Genomic DNA, 18523 nt, shown 5'->3' with positions numbered 1-18523 from the left:
CAAAAGAAAAAAGAAAAAAAAACAAAAAACAAAAAGCCCAAAACTTTATTTTTAGCTGGATTTATGCTTATCTTGTTTGATTTTCTTTGGAATACAGTCTTCTCAAACCCCAGATGATTCCAGATTAAATGATGAGGCCATCGCCAAGCAGCTGCAGCTTGATGAAGATGCAGAGGTATAACCGTCGCAGTTAATTATCAATGTCCGCTCCGTGTTAGCTTGGAACTCATGTTAGCCAGGCAAACAGTCAAGGTGGTTTTAATCCTTTTCTCTTTTTAAATAAGTTCTGTCTGTCTGTCTGTATATCTGTTTGTCTGTATGTGTCCATCCCCGTGTATCTGTCCATCTGTCCGTCCATCCATCCATCCATCCATCCATCCATCCGTCTATCCATCGCAGGACCAGAATTCACTGTGTAGGCTAGGCTGGCCTTGAACTCACAATTTTGCCTTAGTTTCCTGAGTATTGGGATTGTAGTGGTGCACAGCCATGATTAGCTCAAGATTGCTCTAGTCTAATTTTAAATTGAGCCTCATTAGGAGTTCAGTGTAAAAAATAAAGTATATGAGAATATAAGTTCCTGTAGAATATAAATGATGTTTCTAACATACTTATTTATGTAAAAGTTATGAAGTTCTGTGAATAGGAGGCTTCTTAGTGTATTTGAAAGAATTTCATTTTCTCCTGTCTTCTTTTTGCTTTCACTCTGAGCATACATACCCTGTCCAGTGGCCTTAGTTACTATATACACTGACTTAGAAACCTGCTTTTGGTTAGAGCTGTAAACCCTTATTTGAAGAGGATTTATTGATCACTTATTGAGTTCCTAGCCTGGCTGTAGGTAGTAGGTGATTACAAGGAGGAAAACAAGATGCTGGGAAGTCACAAGCATGCAAAGAGGGCAAGCGGAGTTCCAGGTAGGGAGGGAGTGCATTGTTTCAGAGAATGAAGCACAGGGAGCCACTGCTGACTACTCAAGTCCCCACTAAGCACAGGACCGCAAGGGTAAGCATCATAAAGAGGAAGTGTGCTCAGGAGATCAGTATGGCTACACAAATGAGTGAGAAGGAAGTTAGGTGATTTGGACGGGTAGCTACCAGCAAGTCCTGTAGGTCACAATGGGTCTCCAGTACCTAGGAAAAGGGCTTTGATTGGTTAGGACTTCAGATTTAGCTTCTGTGAGATAGACACATTGGAGTCTTTAATAAAGTGGCATGACTTGGTGGGTCTTAAGTATACTGGCTTCTGTAATGCAGACAGGATAATGGAAGTCTTTCCCAGTGGTTGGGCATGAGCAAAAGCAGACCAGCGTGGGATTGCTAGGGTATGGCAGATGTTGGCTTGTGTCAGGGTGGAAGTGGGAGAGATGGTAAGAGATGACCTGAGCAGCTGGATGGACAGTGATGCTGTTACGAAGATCAGAACACAGGATGCAGGTACAGAGAAGTTAGGAGTTCTGTGCTGGGGGCCATGAGATGGCTCAGTTTAAAGCGCTTGACATGGAAGCCTGGCCACCTGAGTTTGATTTCTGGGATCCATGTACAGGTAGAAGAAAAGTTGTTCTCTGTGCGCCACCTGAACACCCATGCATACACACAGATACACATTAATGAACTAAAAAGAGGAGGTAGTGGAGGAATGAGGAGACAGCCTAGCACTCAGCTGAAGTTGCGTATTTGGAAGTGATTAGCATTTGTGTGGGGCTTAATACTTGTACACCTGTATGACCTTGAGGAGAAAAACTGAAGAAAAACACTTTTAGGGTTGGTCTTCAGATTGGAGATGAAGAGGACTGGCAGAGGGGACTAAGGGAGTGGTGAAAGGGGTGGGAAGACTGGACGAGCTGGCGTTTGCAGATGCTGAGTACGGATGAAGTTCACCGGGAGTGCTCATCGTCTAAAGCTTTGTTAGGGCTTTGTGGACCCCTTCCCTGTTTCTTAGAGTGGGTGTCCTGTTCCTAAACTCCCAGGACTGTTACTGTTTATTGAAATTGTGATAAAAATGCCTTCTATATGTAGCTTTCAAGTCCTGTCCCCAGGGCTGTTATGTCTCAGCGCTTGTTGTAGTACCCTGGACAAACCATGTATGGTTCTTCATATTGTTAGCTGGACACTTCACACTTAGTGTTTTACAAATATTCTTTAGCTGGGTATGGTGGTCCCAGCAGAGGTAGACAGATCTCTAAAAGAGCTTGAGGCCAGCCTGGTCTACATAGCAAGTCCCAGACCAGCCAATACTATATGGTGAGCCATACTATATGGTGAAACAACAACAAAAACCAAAACCAAAACATCTTCCTTGTTTTTGGTTATATGGAATTATATTATCTCTAACCAGGTGTCCTGATGACTCACTGTAGTAAGAGTGGCCATGTGAAGTCATTCTCAGGAACCTAACTTGCCTTATCTTTGCCGAACAGTAGAGGATTATCTACTTTTTTCCAAAGAACCAAAGGATATCACAGTCCCCTGTTTTCCTATTTCTATCACATTCTTTTAGACTCTTTGGGTAAATTATTAATCTAATGAAAGACTTTCAGGGTGTTAATCATTGATAGTCTTTCCTAATTATCTTCTAAGAATCCCGTCCCCAGTTTTACATCTCTTTATTCATGGTAACTGTCCATTATCAAATACTGAAGTCAGTATATCAAATGCCACATGAAGTCAATTACAATAAACATTGTGTTAAACACAGGGTCCTTTACTACATGCTATAACCAAGTAATAAGTTATAAGTAATAAGTCCTGTCCTTTCCTTTTTCCTTTCCTTTTTCCTTTCCTTTCCTTTTTCCTTTCCTTTCCTCTTTCCTTTCCTTTCCTTTCCTTTCCTTTCCTTTCCTTTCCTTTCCTTTCCTTTCCTTTCCTTTTTCCTTTCCTTTCCTCTTTCCTTTCCTTTCCTTTCCTTTCCTTTCCTTTCCTTTTTTTCCTTTTTCCTTTTTCCTTTTTCCTTTTTCCTTTTTCCTTTCCTTTTTTCCTCTGAGACAGGGTTTCTTTGTGTAGCCTTGGCTATCCGGCAACTAGCTCAGTAGACCAGGCTAGTCTCAAACTCAGAGATCCACTTGCTTCTACCTCCCAAGTGCTGGGATCAAAGGTGTGCACTGCCTGGCTCCCTCCCTCCCTCCCTTCCTTGTTTTTTATTTTTATTTACTTTATGTATGTGAATACACTGTCACTGTCTTCAGACACCAGAAGAGAGCATCAGATCTCATTTCAGATGGTTGTGAGCCACCGTGTGGTTGCTGGGAATTGAACTCAGGACCTCTGGAAGAACAGTCAGTGCCCTTAACCGCTGAGCCATCTCTCCAGCCCTGCCTGGCATTTTCTAATGGAAGTATATCAGTATATCAGTTCCTTCTAAAACACCCAGAATCTCTGTTACCATAAATATAATACAGAGTATGATGTGGAAAAGTGGTGTTGTTAAGAAACCCTTGGATGCTGCTAGTAGAGTTGCAGTTACTTCTGTGATTAAGATGTTCACATTGACTTCAGTCATTAGGTATATAGTTCATTTGTAGAGAAGAGATACTAGTAAAGGAAGCACGTAAGGGTGCCCTGTCTGCTTCCTTTATCCCTACTTTGCATGGGTTCATACACTTTTTGCTAGTGGAGTTGAAATGGAGAAGCTTGCACATGGTAAGTAAGCATGTGGCCTCTTCTAGTGATCTATTTGTCCAGTGTGGCTACTTCATTTCTTAATTACCAGGAAGAACGTGTTTACTGCATTCTCATCAAGCTTGTCCTAGCTTTCAGCCTTCTTTCAGACTGGGTGGTTTGCAGACTTTTCTTGTTTGAATAATGTAAGATTTGTTGGATACTAGGCTGGGCGGTTAGGTTTACCAGGCACATGAGGTGAGTTTAAAATGAGAAGTGTGTTTCGTTGTTTGGTCTTCAGCTCTGTTCTGCTGAAAGCAGAAGTGTTTGGCAGTGATAGGCGCTTCTGGTGTCTCTGTGCTGATAGAGCCCTGGTAGTTAAAGTGCTGATGGTGTTTGTCTGTTCTTACTATCATACACACAGAAAATACTCTTCTGTAAATTGTTTTATTATTTTATGCATATGGGGGTTTGTCTACATAGATATTTGTACCACAGTGTGCCCGGGGATGTGGGGCCTGGGAGAGAAAGTAGGGGTCTTTGGAACGGGAGTTACAAACAGTCGTGAGCTGCCTTGGAGGCGCTGGGAGTCTAAGTAGGGTCCTCTGAAGAGCACCAAGAGCTCGTAATTGCTCAGCTATCTCCCTAGATTAGATACAAAAATTTAAATTTCTTAGGTTTCCTGTTTATGGTGATTATTTTTCTTATAGATTGAGATTTTTAAACAGGTTTATTATTTTTACTTATCTGTGTGTGTGTGTGTGTGTGTTGTGTGTGTGTGTGTGTGTGTGTGTGTGTGTGTGTGTGTGTGTGTGTGTGTGTGTGTGTTTTGGGTGTGAGCATGGGTACAGTTGCCAGTTGGGGTCAGAGGCATCAGGCTCCTTGGAGCTGGAGTTACAGAACAGTTTTGAACTTACCAGCACCGGTCCTGGGAGCCTACCCTGGGCTGTCTTATAGAGCCGTATGTACTCCTAACTGCTGAGCCATATTTTCAGCCCCTTAGGTTGAGATTCAATCCAGAGATTCTTCTAGAGCTTCAAACACATGAAGCAAGCTGGGTGTGTTGGACACACTTTAACTTCAGTACTCAAGAGGAAGAGCCACAGGCAGGCAGAGCTCCATGATCTTCAGGAGTCCAAAGCCTGGTGTAGCAAAGCTTCCATACCATCCAGACGACATAATGAGACAGGGCCTTCCACAAGGGTGGCTGGGAGAGGATAAGCCAGGCGCGGTGGTGCATGCCTTTAATCCCAGCACTTTGGAGGCAGAGACAGGCTGATCTCAGTGAGTTTGAGGCCATCCTGGTCTACATCCTGACTTCCTAGCCAGCCACTGTGTTGTAAGACCCTATCTTAAAAAAAAAAAAGAAAAGATGGGTGGGCGAGGTTGGAGAGATGACTCAGAGCTAGTAATGACTTTGTAGAGGACCTGAGTTTATTCGCTAGCACCAGTGTCAGTAGCTTAGAGCTATTCATACCTCCAGTGCCAGCGGATCTGATACCCTCATCTGGTCTCTGCACTCGTGTACGTACCCACATATAGATGCAAGTATACACATGAGATTTTCCTTCCAACAAATAAAGCATAAAACATAATGAGGAGGACAGTTATACTAAGAACATTAAGAGAGAATGTGACCTCAGATTTTATGAAGAAATTCCACTTTAGCACGTGCACCTCCATTGGCCAGTAAGATGACTCAGCAGATGAAAGGTGCCTGAGGGCTGGAGTTCAGTACTTGGGGCTCAAAAGGAGAAAAACAGCTCTTACAAGTTGTCTTCTGACCTCCTCACCTGTGCCATGGCATGCATACCCACATACACAATAAATGATTAAAAATGAAATAAACACATTTGAAACATGCTAACTTTATTATGCTGTAGAGCATGTGATACTTGACTTATTTTTAGGAAGTTTTTCTGTTTTTTTCTAAACATATGAACTACACATTTAAAAACTTTTAGGTACAAAAGCCAAAAGCATCTTACTGTGTTATGCTTTTTATAGCTGGAGAGGCAGTTGCATGAAGATGAAGAATTTGCAAGAACACTGGCCTTGTTGGATGAAGAACCTAAGACCAAAAAGGTAGCATTATGGCATGTGTATGTGTGTACATGTGTGTACATGTGTGTACATGTGCAGGCCAGAGATAGATGTCGGGTCTCACCCTCCACCTCAGTTACCTTGGAGCTTCCCATTTCTTCTAAATTGGCTGACCAGGGAGTGAGCCTCCAGGATCCTCCTGTGTGTCCTTCCCAGCTTTGCAGTTACAGGAGTGCACTGCCATGCTTGGCTTTCCCAGGGGTGCTGGGAATCAGAACTCAGGTCCCTGTGTAGGTGCAATATGTGGGACGATGGCTTTATCTGCTGAGCCTTCCCACTAGCTACATGGTTTAAATTTACAGTGTGCGTGTGTGTGTGTGAGTGTGTGTGTGTGTGTGTGTGTGTGTGTGTGTGTGTGTGCAAATTCATTTACAATGTTATTGTTTCTAAAAGGTTTCAAGAAATAAAGCAGAGCTTGCCTCACACAGTGGCTTTTACCTTTATTATCAAAGGGATTTTTAAAAAGATTTACTTATTTATTTATGAGTACTCTGTAGCTGTCTTCAGACACACCAGAAGGGGGCAGTAGATCCCATTTCAGATGGTTGTGAGCCACCATGTGGTTGCTGGGATTTGAACTCAGGACCTCTGGAAGAGTGAGTAGTTCATGCTTTTAACCTCTGAGTCATCACTATCATTTTTTCCTGCTTTTGTTTTGTTTTGTTTGTTTCTATTTTAGTATGCAGCTGCATAATATTGTATTAGTAGTTTGGGAGTTGAGATAAAGGAAGACTAATAAGACTTCCATTTCCGGGTTAGGAGACTTGGGTGAAGCAAGGTGTCTATTGAATTATTGCCATAATCTTCCACATGTTTCCTTATCAGTGAAATGAAATAATTAAACATTTCCTTTGCTGTGGTAATTTTTGTGGATAAATGGATGGCAGTTTATTGTGGTATCTTGCTGGTTTGGAAGGTGACCCTTAAATTTAAAATTTAATTCGTTTTAACAGCACATTTTATAGCAATAGTTTTCCTATTACTTAATACTTCTGACACTTTTTAAACTTGTTTTAGGCTCGAAAGGACTCTGAAGAGGGAGAATCATTTTCACCTGCCAAAGCTGAGTTAAGCAGAGCAGCAAAGCAGAAGAGCCCTGCTAACGGTAAAGATGGCGCTCGCCTGTCTCTGCAGAAGCGAATGCTGCTAGCTTTGCTTAGCCCTTCCTCTCTCTCACCAGTTGTCTGGTGGACGTTTCAGAGAACTGTTTGACTGCTCCATTTAGATGACGATACTGCTAGGCTCATGATGTGCTTGTGCTCCAAGCCTCTGTCAGCAGTTGAGTCATGTCCTAGTGAGAAATGCAGCTGAGTGTCCAGCCTGTGGGTGTCAGCAGCATAGCGCACTGGGGAATCTCACTTCTGATGCCTCATACTGGAGAGGCTGCCGAATCCATGCATGTGGAACCCACAGAGATGGCAGTCTGATTGACAGTCACATTCCTATAAAATCAAACCTCAAAATTAGCCATCTCTCTGCTGTTCGTATGTTTCTTTTGTACCATTAAAAAGTTGAAAACTTTTTCTTTTTCTTTTTTTTTAAATTGATAGACATAGGGTTTTTTTTTTTTTAATTTAAAGATTTATTTATTTTATGTGAGTACACTGTTGCTCTCTTCAGACACATCAGAAGAGGGCATTGCTGGATTCTGTTACAGATGGTTGTGAGCCACCATGTGGTTGTTGGGAATTGAACTCAGGACCTTTGGAAGAGCAGTCAGTGCTCTTAACTGCTGAGCCATCTCTCCAGCCTGAAAACTTTTTCTTTATTGGCTGTTTTATTTATTTACATTTCAAATGTTGTCTGCCTTCCTGGTCTCCCATCCACAACCCTAGCCCATCCCCTCTCCCCTTTGCCTCTAAGATAAAGTTGAAAGCTTTTAAGTTGAACAGTCCTAAGTCAAAGATTATCTGCACTTTGAAAGCTAAATACTGGAGGAGAACGCCCTTCTGCATTTAATGTTATGAAGACTGTATTGAGATACACTTTGTTAATGTATGAGTACCCATTGGTATGTGTGTTTTATTGTGGGGTGCCTTGAGCTTTTCATGTTAGAGGAAGTGTCACAGGGTCAGCCTCTGGGTCGTCAGACCATCTGAAGCTCTTCAGATTATCTTGGATGGCCTGTTCTGCATTGGTCCTGATACTGCACCATCTACTGATGCAGTCACCCACCCCTTGCCTTTTCTTACCCTGTTCTGTTTTCTTTGCTATACAAGGGATTAAATCTAGGGCCTTGCACATGCTACTTAAGTGATGTTTCTGAGCTATATTCTCAGCTCTCTTTTTACTTTTTACTTTGAGATAAGGTTCTACTGAGTTATCCAGGCTGGACTTGAATCATTCTGTGTTTTACACTTAAAGCCACAGTCTTTCTGCCACTGCCTTCTGAGTAGTTGGGATACAAACCTATGGCCTAGATGCCCCCTCATTGTTTGTGAAACATTAGTTTCATGACCCATGTGGGTTCCCATGTCAGTGGACACTCAGGCTCTTTATGCAAAAGGGTAGAATTTACATATAGTTTACAGACAGCTTGGCTTCCAATATACTTTAAACCATTATTAGATTACTTTCATACAGTGTAATGGTATGTAAGTAGTTATGTGCTGATTGTTAGACAATCGTCATCAGGATAGATGTACATAGTTTGTATATACACAATTAAAGTATTTTCTCTTCATGGCTGGCTGACCCGTGAGTGGAGCCTGCAGATGTGGGGGACTAATAATAGATGAACTGATTATAGAGGTAAATCTGCTTGTGTGGTACTTTTCAGCCTTGATGACTCAGGATTTGGGGTTTCTCACTGCTACAGAATTCTGTGTAACAAATTCCAGTCAGTATGTTTTGTCTCTGTATATTTTATAGCATATCTATGGAAGGACATGTTTGTCTTTTCACACCATTTGGGTTTGATCTCAGGCTTAGTGCATTGGTGGACAAGTAGTGTACTATTGGACTACATCCATTTCTCTCAGTGTTGTTTACAATATATCACATGGATAGTTTGTATTTAAAATTACAATTCTTGGGGTTGGGGATTTAGCTCAGCGGTAGAGCGCTTGCCTAGCGAGTGCAAGGCCCTGGGTTCGGTCCCCAGCTCCGGGAAAAAAAAAAAAAAGATAGACTAAAATTACAATTCTTGATTTGAACTGGTCACAAAGAAATACTGTGTGAATATATGTTTAAAAAATAAGTATGCTGTGTAAACTAAAGTAGTAAGTGGTTTGAAATAGTGTGATACTATGTGGTACTAAAATCACATTGCTGAAAGCTGAAGGAAATGTTGATGTAGGCTGTCATATTCCCCAAATAACAAACGTGGTTTTCCCTTTGTAAAAGCAGAGCATTTCTCAATTGGAAGAAAGACCTACAGTCCTGCTAAGCATGGCAAGGGTAGGGGCTCAGAAGGCACCAAGCAGCCCTGCAGATCAGCTCACCAGAAGGAAGCCTGCTCCTCTCTCAAGGCCAGTTCCAAGCTGGCTCTTATGAAAGCACAAGAAGAAAATTCTTACAAAGAAACAGAACTGCTGGCTGCAAAAAGAGAAAGTGCCATTGAGCCCAAAGGAGAGAAAACAACTCCTAGGAAAACGAAAGGCTCTCCAACTAAAAGAGAGGTAGGGACTTTACGAAAGTGTGTAATTTAGGAGTACATGGCGCTTCTAGTTGGATTGTTTATCATGTTCCTAAGTTGTTGTAAAAACATAATTTGAAGCTGGGGGTGTAACTCAGTGGTCGGGTGCTTGCCTAATATACTTGACTCCCTGTTTGGTCCCCAGAAGACGTCTCATTTAAATCGCTTCAAGAATATTCATTATTAATATGGGAAATGAGCCAATATGTATCGCTATTATATATATGAAACAATGCTTGTATTCATAATTATATTCCATAATATTCACAATAATCTTTGAGATATTTACTTTTGTTATTTGTTGTAAAGATGAAGAAACAGGCTGAAAGAATTTAAGTAACTTTTCCAAGATTACCTATCTGTGGCCCTCAGAACCACAAAAGGAATTTTCTCTTTTTTTTTTTTTTTCATAATTTCAAATGTTATCCCCTTTCCTGATTTCCCCTCTGGAATCCCCTTATCCCTTTCCCCCTCCCCCTGCCTCTATGAGAGTGTTCCCCTGCCCACCCCCCCACTCCCTCCCATCTCCTCGCCCTGGCATTCCTCTACACGGGGAATTGACCTTCACAAGGGCCAAGGGCCTCTCTTCTCATTGATGCCAGACAATGCCATTCTCTGCTACATATGCGACTGGAGCCATGGGTTTCTCCATGTGTACTCTGAAAAGTTCTCAGGGAGAACTTTCCCTCGGGATGGAGACCCTCCAACTCAATGACCAGACCGAAACCACAGAATGTATTCAGCAAGAGGATTTGGTTTATTGTCAGGATACACAGGCACAGGCACCTGTGGGCGCTTCAGTCACTTGGGGGACTGGCGCGCCCCACGGAACCAAGGATGGGCTTTTTATAGGATTCTGGGGAGCAGAAGCAAGCATACAGAAGCAGATGCATGGTTACAGGGATATAATTGGTGGATTCTAATGTGGCAAGGGTTTAGCCCGGGGGCAAGTTCCCTAGCTACCTTCTTGGAACATAACGGCTGACTCGGCCCCCCACCAGGGTGTGGGACCTCTCCCGGGGCTTTTCTCATTGTCAGGCGCTCAACCGCAGTCGTCCTGTTGCCATGCCTTCAACCATACACATCTTGCTTGGCAGCCGCTGTGTACTCAGTGTTCTAACCTTTCCCTGAACCAGTCATCTTAAGTACAGCCTTGCAAAATGGCGTTACTGCTGCTAAGCTGGGGTCTTTCACTCTTTGGTTGGTGGTTTAGTCCCTAGGAGTTCCGAGGGGTCTGGTTGGTGATATTGTTGTTCCTCTTATGGAGTTGCAAACCTCTTCAGCTCCTTCAGTCCTTTCTCTAACTTCTCCATTGGGGCCCCGTTTTCAGTCCAATGGTTGTTTGAGAACATTTGTATTTGTCAGACTCTGGCAGAGCCTCTCAAGAGACAGCTAGCACTTCAAAAGAAATTTTCTTTGTCTTTAGATATATTTAAGATAAATTTTTTTTAAAGATTTATTTTTATGTATATGAGTACAGTGCAGTTGTCTTCAGACACACCAGAAGAGGGCATTGGATCCCATTACAGATGGTTGTGAGCCACCATGTAGGTGCTGGGAATTGAACTCAGGACCTATGGAACAGTGCTCTTAACTGCTGATCATCTCTCCAACCTGATAATGGTGTTTCGAATCTCCAGTTTGGAAGCACTTTAGATCTACAAGAAGAAACCATTATTCCATTATGCCTCTTAGGCATTTAGCATTAAAGGCAGAATAGTGCCTATTTTAACTGCTCATCACCATTTTGTGTGTGTGTGTGTGTGTGTGTGTGTGTGTGTGTGTGTGTGTGTGTGTGCGTGTGTGCGCGCGCGTGCGCGTGTGTGTGTGTGTGCGTGTGTGTGTGTGCGTGTGTGCGTGTGTTCGTGTGTGCGCGTGCGCACAGAACTGTGAAGTGGTGAAGATTTTTGAAATGCTTTTGTTTGCAGGAAATTCTCATAAACATGCTTGAAGCATCAGTTAACTTTTTGGCCTCAGATTTTTCTTCACTAAATATTTATCAGGGAGAGTTTTTCTTCAGGCGTGCTAAAGTTCATGGGGAAGTTTACAAAGGGTAATATTTTGGGGGGAAGGAGGAAATAAAAATTTAAAAAGTGATACTGTCATTTTTATGGTGTTTTTGTAGTTGGACTAGAAGTAATGTAGAACTTATACTTAAGTAGTTGGGGGGGGCATCAGAGTTTAGTAAATTCAAATGATCTTAGTCCAATAATTCTGACATAGTAATTGAATATGCTTCAGTTATAGCCAGGTGTGGTGCATACCTGTAATCTCTGCACTTGGGAAGCTGAGGAAGAAAGGTTGATAGTTCAAGGCCAGCTTCTGCTACATAGTGAGACAGACCTTGTTTCAGAACAAACAAGGAGGCAGTCAGGCATGTAGACAATTCAAAGTTGCTTTTAATTTCAGACTTTCACAAAGTAGAATTACTGTTACAAATGAATAGCATTCCTAGTTGGTTTATGGGATCATATTTTGAATCTTGTTAAAAATATGGCTTTCCGGGGAAGGGAACACCCATATAGAAGGGGAGGGGAAGGGGTTAGGGGAATGTTTGCCTGGAAACTGGGAAAGGTAATAACAATTGAAATGTAAATAAGAAATACCCAATTTAATAAAGATGGAGAAAAAAAGGAAAAAAAATATGGCTTTCCAGGGTACGTAATCGAGACAGCTATAATTAGATACCCCCCCTCCCACCCATAATTTGAGTGGCCCTTTCAATGGGTGAGAATGATTGTTAAGTAGGATTAGGGCCAGATATGATAGTATATGCCATTAATGTTAGCACTCTGGAGACAGACATAGGTAGATCTCTGAGTTCAAGGCCAGCCTGGTCTCCATAGTGATTTTCAGGCAAGCCTAGTCTACACAGTGGGTTCTTGTCTCAACAACAATAGCAGCAAGGGACTTGGATCCTAGGATGAGCTGTAATAGTTTAACTCATAACCAGCTTAACTATCTTATTGGTCATGTCACTTATATGTCACTTATTTTGTCTACTTCAAGAGATTTGGACTTACTCTCGTAAGTTAAAGCAATATAAAATAGAAATTGGAAAGAATAAATAATGACACAGTGTTATAGTTCTAAAAGCTATTTAGGAGACCCCTCCCTAATACACATGTCCTAGACACACCCAATATCTCTGGATCAGAAACCTAGAAGTGGATATTATTTATATATATATATATATATGCAAGTTATCTGTAATATATATAAATATATGTAAATTATCTAATATATAAATAGAATTTTCTGTAATTTTTTTGAGGCACATTTTAATTTTACATGTCTTTTTTTCTTTTCTTCTGCCCAAAGTCTGTAAGCCCAGAAGATTCTGAAAAGAAGCGCACCAATTATCAAGCTTATCGAAGCTACTTAAATCGAGAAGGTCCCAAAGCCCTGGGCTCCAAAGAAATACCCAAGGTAAGGGTCACGAAGAGTGTGCTGCTCTGTGAGAATGCTTCATGTTTTGGTGTGCATTCACTGCTACGTCAGCAAGGAGCTAATGAGCCGGTACTAACAGAAAGTGCTGTTTTCTGAACTAGATGTTTGTGTTCACATTTTGACTCATGCTGTGGACACTGAGATGTCTTCCTGTAGACAGTGAGTAGCTTGAGGAGGGATGTGCCTTTCCATGCACTGGGGAGAAGTCCCGTGTCTTTGTCTTTGTGCTACTCAGAGCTTAAGGAACGGCATGGCGAGTGCCTTCCTATCTGATAGTAATTTTGTTATGTGCTTTGAGAAAGGAGTCCAAGGTGCTCTTCGAGAACTTGGAACTGGATTTTCAGATGGTTGTGAGCCACTGTGTGAGTGTAGTGTAGATGTTGAACCTGGGTCTCTGCAAAAATCTTAAAAAAATTTACTTATTTCATTTCGGGAGAGAGTTTTGTCTACATGTATGTCTATGCACCATGTACATGCTTGGTGCATTCTGAGGCCAGAGAGGATGTTGGAGCTCCTGGAACTAGCGTTGTTGACGGTTGAGAGCCACCGTGTGGGTGTTGGGAATTAAACCCAGGTTCTTTGGAAGAGCACTTAACCATAGAGCCATATTCTAAGTCCCGAAGAGAATGTGTGCACATGTACAAAAGATTTATTTATTTTTATTTCATGCATATGGGAGCTTTGCCTGCATGTATGTGTACCATGTGCTTGCAGTGCCCACAGAAGCCAGAGGGAACACTGATCCCCTGGAACTGAAACTACAATGGCTGTGGCTCTCCATGTGGGTACTGGGAATCCACCTAAGGCCCTCTAGTAGATCAGCCATTGCTCTTAACCACTGCATCATTGCTCCAGCCCCAAGTGACATGGTCTTTAATGAAACAGGACAAACATATAGGACTTGGCGATAATAGGAAGTGAGCACTATAGCTGAGTGGGTTCCAGAAATGATCTGGTGATGGCAGAAACATCTGGGTAAATCAAGGCAGAGCATTTTGATGTTGGCTGAGTTGTGATTTAGGTGATGTATCTTTGTGGGGGTGCTCAGTAGACAAGTGACTGTGAGGGATTGATTGCACGTGAACCTCTACAGTATTAGTGTGTCGCTAGTGTGGAGGGAGAACTGTCATCTAAGAAACCCTGGCTGCCAAGTGGAGGGCCTTATCACAGCTTCTTTATGAAATGGACGGTGAAAACCAAAGTGGGCCTGATGAGTAGCAGGCACAGACAGACGTGAGAAAGTCTGATGGGTGGCATCAGAGTAGTGCAAGCAAGAACAGGTGTTCTTGTCTTTTTTAGATTATATTAAAGGCAGGTTTACTGGGACGCTGTGAGTTCATTGGCCCCAAGGATTGAGGCCAGGGGAGTCACCACAGGGAGAGGGAAGGTGGGGGAAGAGAAAAGAAAGGGCGTCCACTCATGCAGGCACAGAGAAAGAAGAGAAGAGAGTGAGAAAGGGTGTTCTTAGGATGAGTGATTGTTATAGTCCATCATGTCATGGAAGTTCCAACAAAGAGAAGACAGATGCAAACTTGTCCATTGCCCAAGTAAAATGAGTAGTGGTCCTTGCTGACCTCAGCAAGAACAGGATGAGTAGAACAGTGGAGACACTGATGCAGTGACTGAGGGAGCAGGGGCTGTCTCTGACTCTTCTGTCAGATTTTGGGACCTTTTTCCTCATACTGGGTTGCCTGGTCCAGCCTTAATATAAGGCTAATAATATTAATAATATAAATATTAACATATTGCCTAACTGCAACTTGATATGGCATATTTGGTTGATACCCTTGGGAGGCCTGCCATTTTCTGAAGATAAAGGAGGATGGACAGGGGAGGTAGAACACTCAGGACACAGGAGGTTGGCTTTGAAATTCAGGAGCTTTGTTATGTGGAGGGGACTGATCAGGCCGATGCTGGGGTATGTGTCGAGCTTTGTTTAACTTCTTTTCAAAACTTTCCTCTTTTACCAATCTCAGTTCTGGTCAGAGTAATAAGGAGCACAACACATCATGTACTCCTTATGTAATCTGTTTGTTTGGGTGTCTAATTTAGCTGATTTATTATAAAAACTAAAAATCTGTCACCTTAGAGAGTTGCAGTTCAGACTTAGGAGGGGAGAAGCCTGGTCAGCTCTTAGATTAGCTGTTATCTTTCCAGGGGGTGTGGGTGATGCATTCCTACCTTTATGTTTCTAGCAGTTTCTCTGCTTTTCTCTCAGAGGAAGTGGGGAGAGCTCATACTCGATAAGCTTTCCAGAAGCAAAGCCGGCTTCAGCCGCAGCAGCAGGTGTCAGTGGGCTGGGTACATTTGATTGTTTACTTAAAGGTGCAGAACTAATCACTGATTTAAATGTGGAAAGTGGAGAAGGGCACTAGTGGGTAATTTGAATGTTTGCCAACAGTATGTTCTCTTTGCTCTTTTGATATCTGTTCAAAGTTAGCTATGTAAGGAGTTCATCAGGATTCACCCCGGGGTTCACTGAAGCTCCGTTGTAATTTCCTAGCCAGGTTTCCTGCTGGGGTTGTTACGATGGCTGGTGCCTCGGCTGCCACTGTTCCTTTGGAAAAAGCGTCCTTACAATTTCTTCTCTGCTCCATCCTCTCGGTTTTGTAGGGAGCTGAAAACTGCTTGGAGGGCCTGACGTTCGTGATCACCGGAGTGCTGGAGTCCATCGAACGAGAAGAAGCCAAGTCTCTAATTGAACGTTATGGGGGGAAAGTAACAGGAAACGTGAGCAAGAAAACCAGCTACCTCGTCATGGGCCGGGACAGCGGGCAGTCCAAGAGTGACAAGGTGGGTTCCGCTACCTCTTCTCACAGGGCCGGCCTGCTGCAGTATGGCAGTGTGACTGCGGTACTGCCCTGGCCTTCACCCTACAGATTTGTCTTCTCTGCGTCCCACATCCTGTGTTGTCTGCGGGAACTACTGTAGTAGTTTACTTCAAGGTGAAGTTTGGTTCAAGCAGTTTGGTTATTCAGTTGGAAACATAGTTGCAGTTTACTTGACTTTATATATTCTAATTTAAAACTTAAAATTTTTTAGCATACAAACTTAGTTTCTTTTTTTTTTAAGTTCTGAGTTTTCTGATACATACCGCTATAGATCCTATCTTACCGTTTCATTACTGGAAGTGTGAGGAAGAAGCAGATCAGTAGTAAAGTTACACGATACCTGACTAATTGGTTTAACTTGCCCTGACAAGGTGGTAGTCACTGGCTAGGATGTTTCAGCAGCTCAGGAGCTTAACCCAGAGAGTCCCAGCCACAAGTCTCAGCCTTATGGGCATCAAGCCTGGCCTTGTGCTTGTGAGGTAGCTGTCTGCCAGGCAGGAAATAGAGCATTGGGGATGGTCATTATAACTGGGACGGGTCTCACAGGCTCTGTCCCAGCAGCACTCCAGGATGCTGCCTCATTGATTGACATGGCTTCTGACTGGGGGTGCTGCTGCAGGTCAGTATCCCTCAGAGATGTACATACTGAGTCCTGCTAGCCAGAGGGTGTGGAAATGATTGCCACATGCGTCAGTCGTAAGAGAGCATGGAGCAGCTGGCCTTTGGTTCTCCTGGCTTTGTTCCTTCCTAGGGAGCAAAGGTAAAGAGAGACACAGAAGTAATGATGCCACACCACTCTGGTCTGCACTCACTCGTGCTGGCTAGTTTATGTCAGTTCAAACTAGACTCATTCTGGAAGAGGGAGCCTCAGTTGAGAAATGCCCCACTAGATATGCCTGAGGTCATTTTCTTGATTGATGACTGATGTGGGAGGGCCCTGCTCACTGGGGGTGGTGCTCACTGTCACCTCAGGGCTGTTGGTCCTGGGACTATAAGAAAGCAGATTGAGCAAGCTGTGAGAGGAAAGCCAGTAAGCAGCCGTCCTCCATCAATTTCTGCCTTGAGGTTCCTGCCCTGTTTGAGCTCCTGTCTTTCTCCCTTTTCTCAGTGACATACTTTAAGCAAGTTCCTTAAGTTGCTTTTGGTTATGTGTTTTCTCATAGTAGGAACTGTAACTAAAATACCATTTCTTTTTTTTTTTTTTTAAATAATTTATTTATTATTTTATTTATCTGAGTACACCATCACTGATACATCAGAAGAGGGCATTGAATCCCATTACAGATGGGCATCACGTGGGTGCTAGGAATTGAACTCAGGACCTCTGAAAGAGCGGTCAATGCTCTTAACCACTGAGCCATCTCGCCAGCCCTAAAATACCATTTTTAAGGAGCTTGCTTATTTGTCTGTCTGTCTGTCTGTCTGTGCTGGACATTGAACCCAGACCATGTACATGCTAGATACACTGAAATACATCTTTAATCCTTCATTCCTTGGGATAAAAAGGATCTTGCCACATTGCTTAAGCTGGTCTTAAACTCTTGGATCCTTCTACCTGTTTCCTTCGTCCTGGTATTATAGGAATATAGTGCCATGGCTGATCTTCTCCTCTCTCTCTCCTATCTAAATTCTTTGCCACGTTGTTGCTTCATAGTTCAAGTAGGTCTCAAAATCTGTATTTCCTTGCCTTTCAATCATTTCTCTCTCTCTCTCTCTCTCTCTCTCTCTCTCTCTCTCTCTCTCTCTCTCTCTCTGTGTGTGTGTGTGTGTTTTCTGTTACTCTCCACCTTATTCCTTTGAGATAGTCTTACTGAACCTGGGCCAAGGCCAGTGCCCAGGAAGCACCTCTATCTCCACCTTGGTAGAGCTGCAGTTAGAAGCACATGCACAGCTGTACCCAGCTTTTGACGTAGGCACTGGGGGTTTGATTTCAGGTTCTTTCGCTTGTGTGCCCAGCACACTTAGCCACTGAGCCACATCCTTAGTCCCATTTCTTTTTAATGGTTATTTTTAAACGGTAAAGAATTTGCAAATAAGTGTTGTGTAGTGGCATTATCCTATCTATCTCATAGGAACGTTTGTACAGTGAGAATAGCCCTTCTGAAACTGGAGCGTCACAATGAACTTAGTACTTTCAGTATTGATTATTTATTTATTTACATTTTTCCCCTTGTTGTTTGTTTTTTTGATCTCTGTGTAGCCCTGCTGTCCTGGAACTTGCTCTGTAGATGTTGAACTCAGAGATCCACCTGCCTTTGCCTCCTAAGTGCTGGGATTTAAAGGCCTGTGCCACCATCAACAGAGTAGAAACTGGGAAAACTAGCTTTATAACCTCCTTCATAATTCATATGTCCATTACTGGATGAATCCTTACTGATAATTTTGAGGTGATTTTTTTTTTTCTTTTAAAATCCAGTGTTGGGGCTCAGCAGGTATGAGCACTTCTTGCTCTTGGAGAGAGCCTGGGTTCAATTCCCAGCACCCACGTGGCACTTACAACTGTCCATAATTCTAGTTCCAGGGGGTCTGAAGTCCTCTTTGAGTACCAGGCATGCTCATGGTACACAGACATACATATGAGCAAAACACTTAACATCTAAAGTAATAAAATAAATCTTAAAAATAATTAAAAGTAAATTACAGCATTACTTAGTTAACAGTGTGTTTCTTCATACTGTAGGCCTTAAAATGATTTTTCTACTACAGAAAGAACTGTTTCGATACAGTTCTGATGACTTGTATTTTAATCAACAGGCAGCAGCTCTGGGAACAAAAATCCTTGATGAAGACGGCCTGTTGGATCTGATTCGAACTATGCCGGGCAAAAAATCCAAGTACGAAATCGCCGCTGAGGCTGAGGTGTGTAAGACAAGCTGCTTTATTGAAGGTGGTGTATAGAGCCTCCC

At 42.7% G+C, this 18523-nt stretch overlaps 1 protein-coding gene across 4 annotated transcripts in view; it reads left to right on the top strand.

The window, feature by feature from the left end:
• The window catches only part of Rfc1 (replication factor C subunit 1), a 73717-nt gene that overhangs the window by 37462 nt on the left and 17732 nt on the right, over window positions 1-18523 (top strand). For all 4 annotated transcript variants that reach the window (XM_032916161.1, XM_032916160.1, XM_032916159.1 and 1 more), the window contains exons 6-12: window positions 98-175; window positions 5604-5681; window positions 6717-6804; window positions 9048-9319; window positions 12658-12765; window positions 15400-15579; window positions 18372-18476. In XM_032916161.1, coding sequence (XP_032772052.1) covers window positions 98-175; window positions 5604-5681; window positions 6717-6804; window positions 9048-9319; window positions 12658-12765; window positions 15400-15579; window positions 18372-18476 — 909 coding nt within the window. The remainder of the gene's footprint in view (window positions 1-97; window positions 176-5603; window positions 5682-6716; window positions 6805-9047; window positions 9320-12657; window positions 12766-15399; window positions 15580-18371; window positions 18477-18523) is intronic.

This window comes from Rattus rattus, chromosome 11, assembly GCF_011064425.1.
Source record: "Rattus rattus isolate New Zealand chromosome 11, Rrattus_CSIRO_v1, whole genome shotgun sequence".
Taxonomy (NCBI): domain Eukaryota; kingdom Metazoa; phylum Chordata; class Mammalia; order Rodentia; family Muridae; genus Rattus; species Rattus rattus.
Note: the sequence above shows the minus strand (reverse complement) of the source record. Positions and strands in the feature narration are given on the sequence as shown.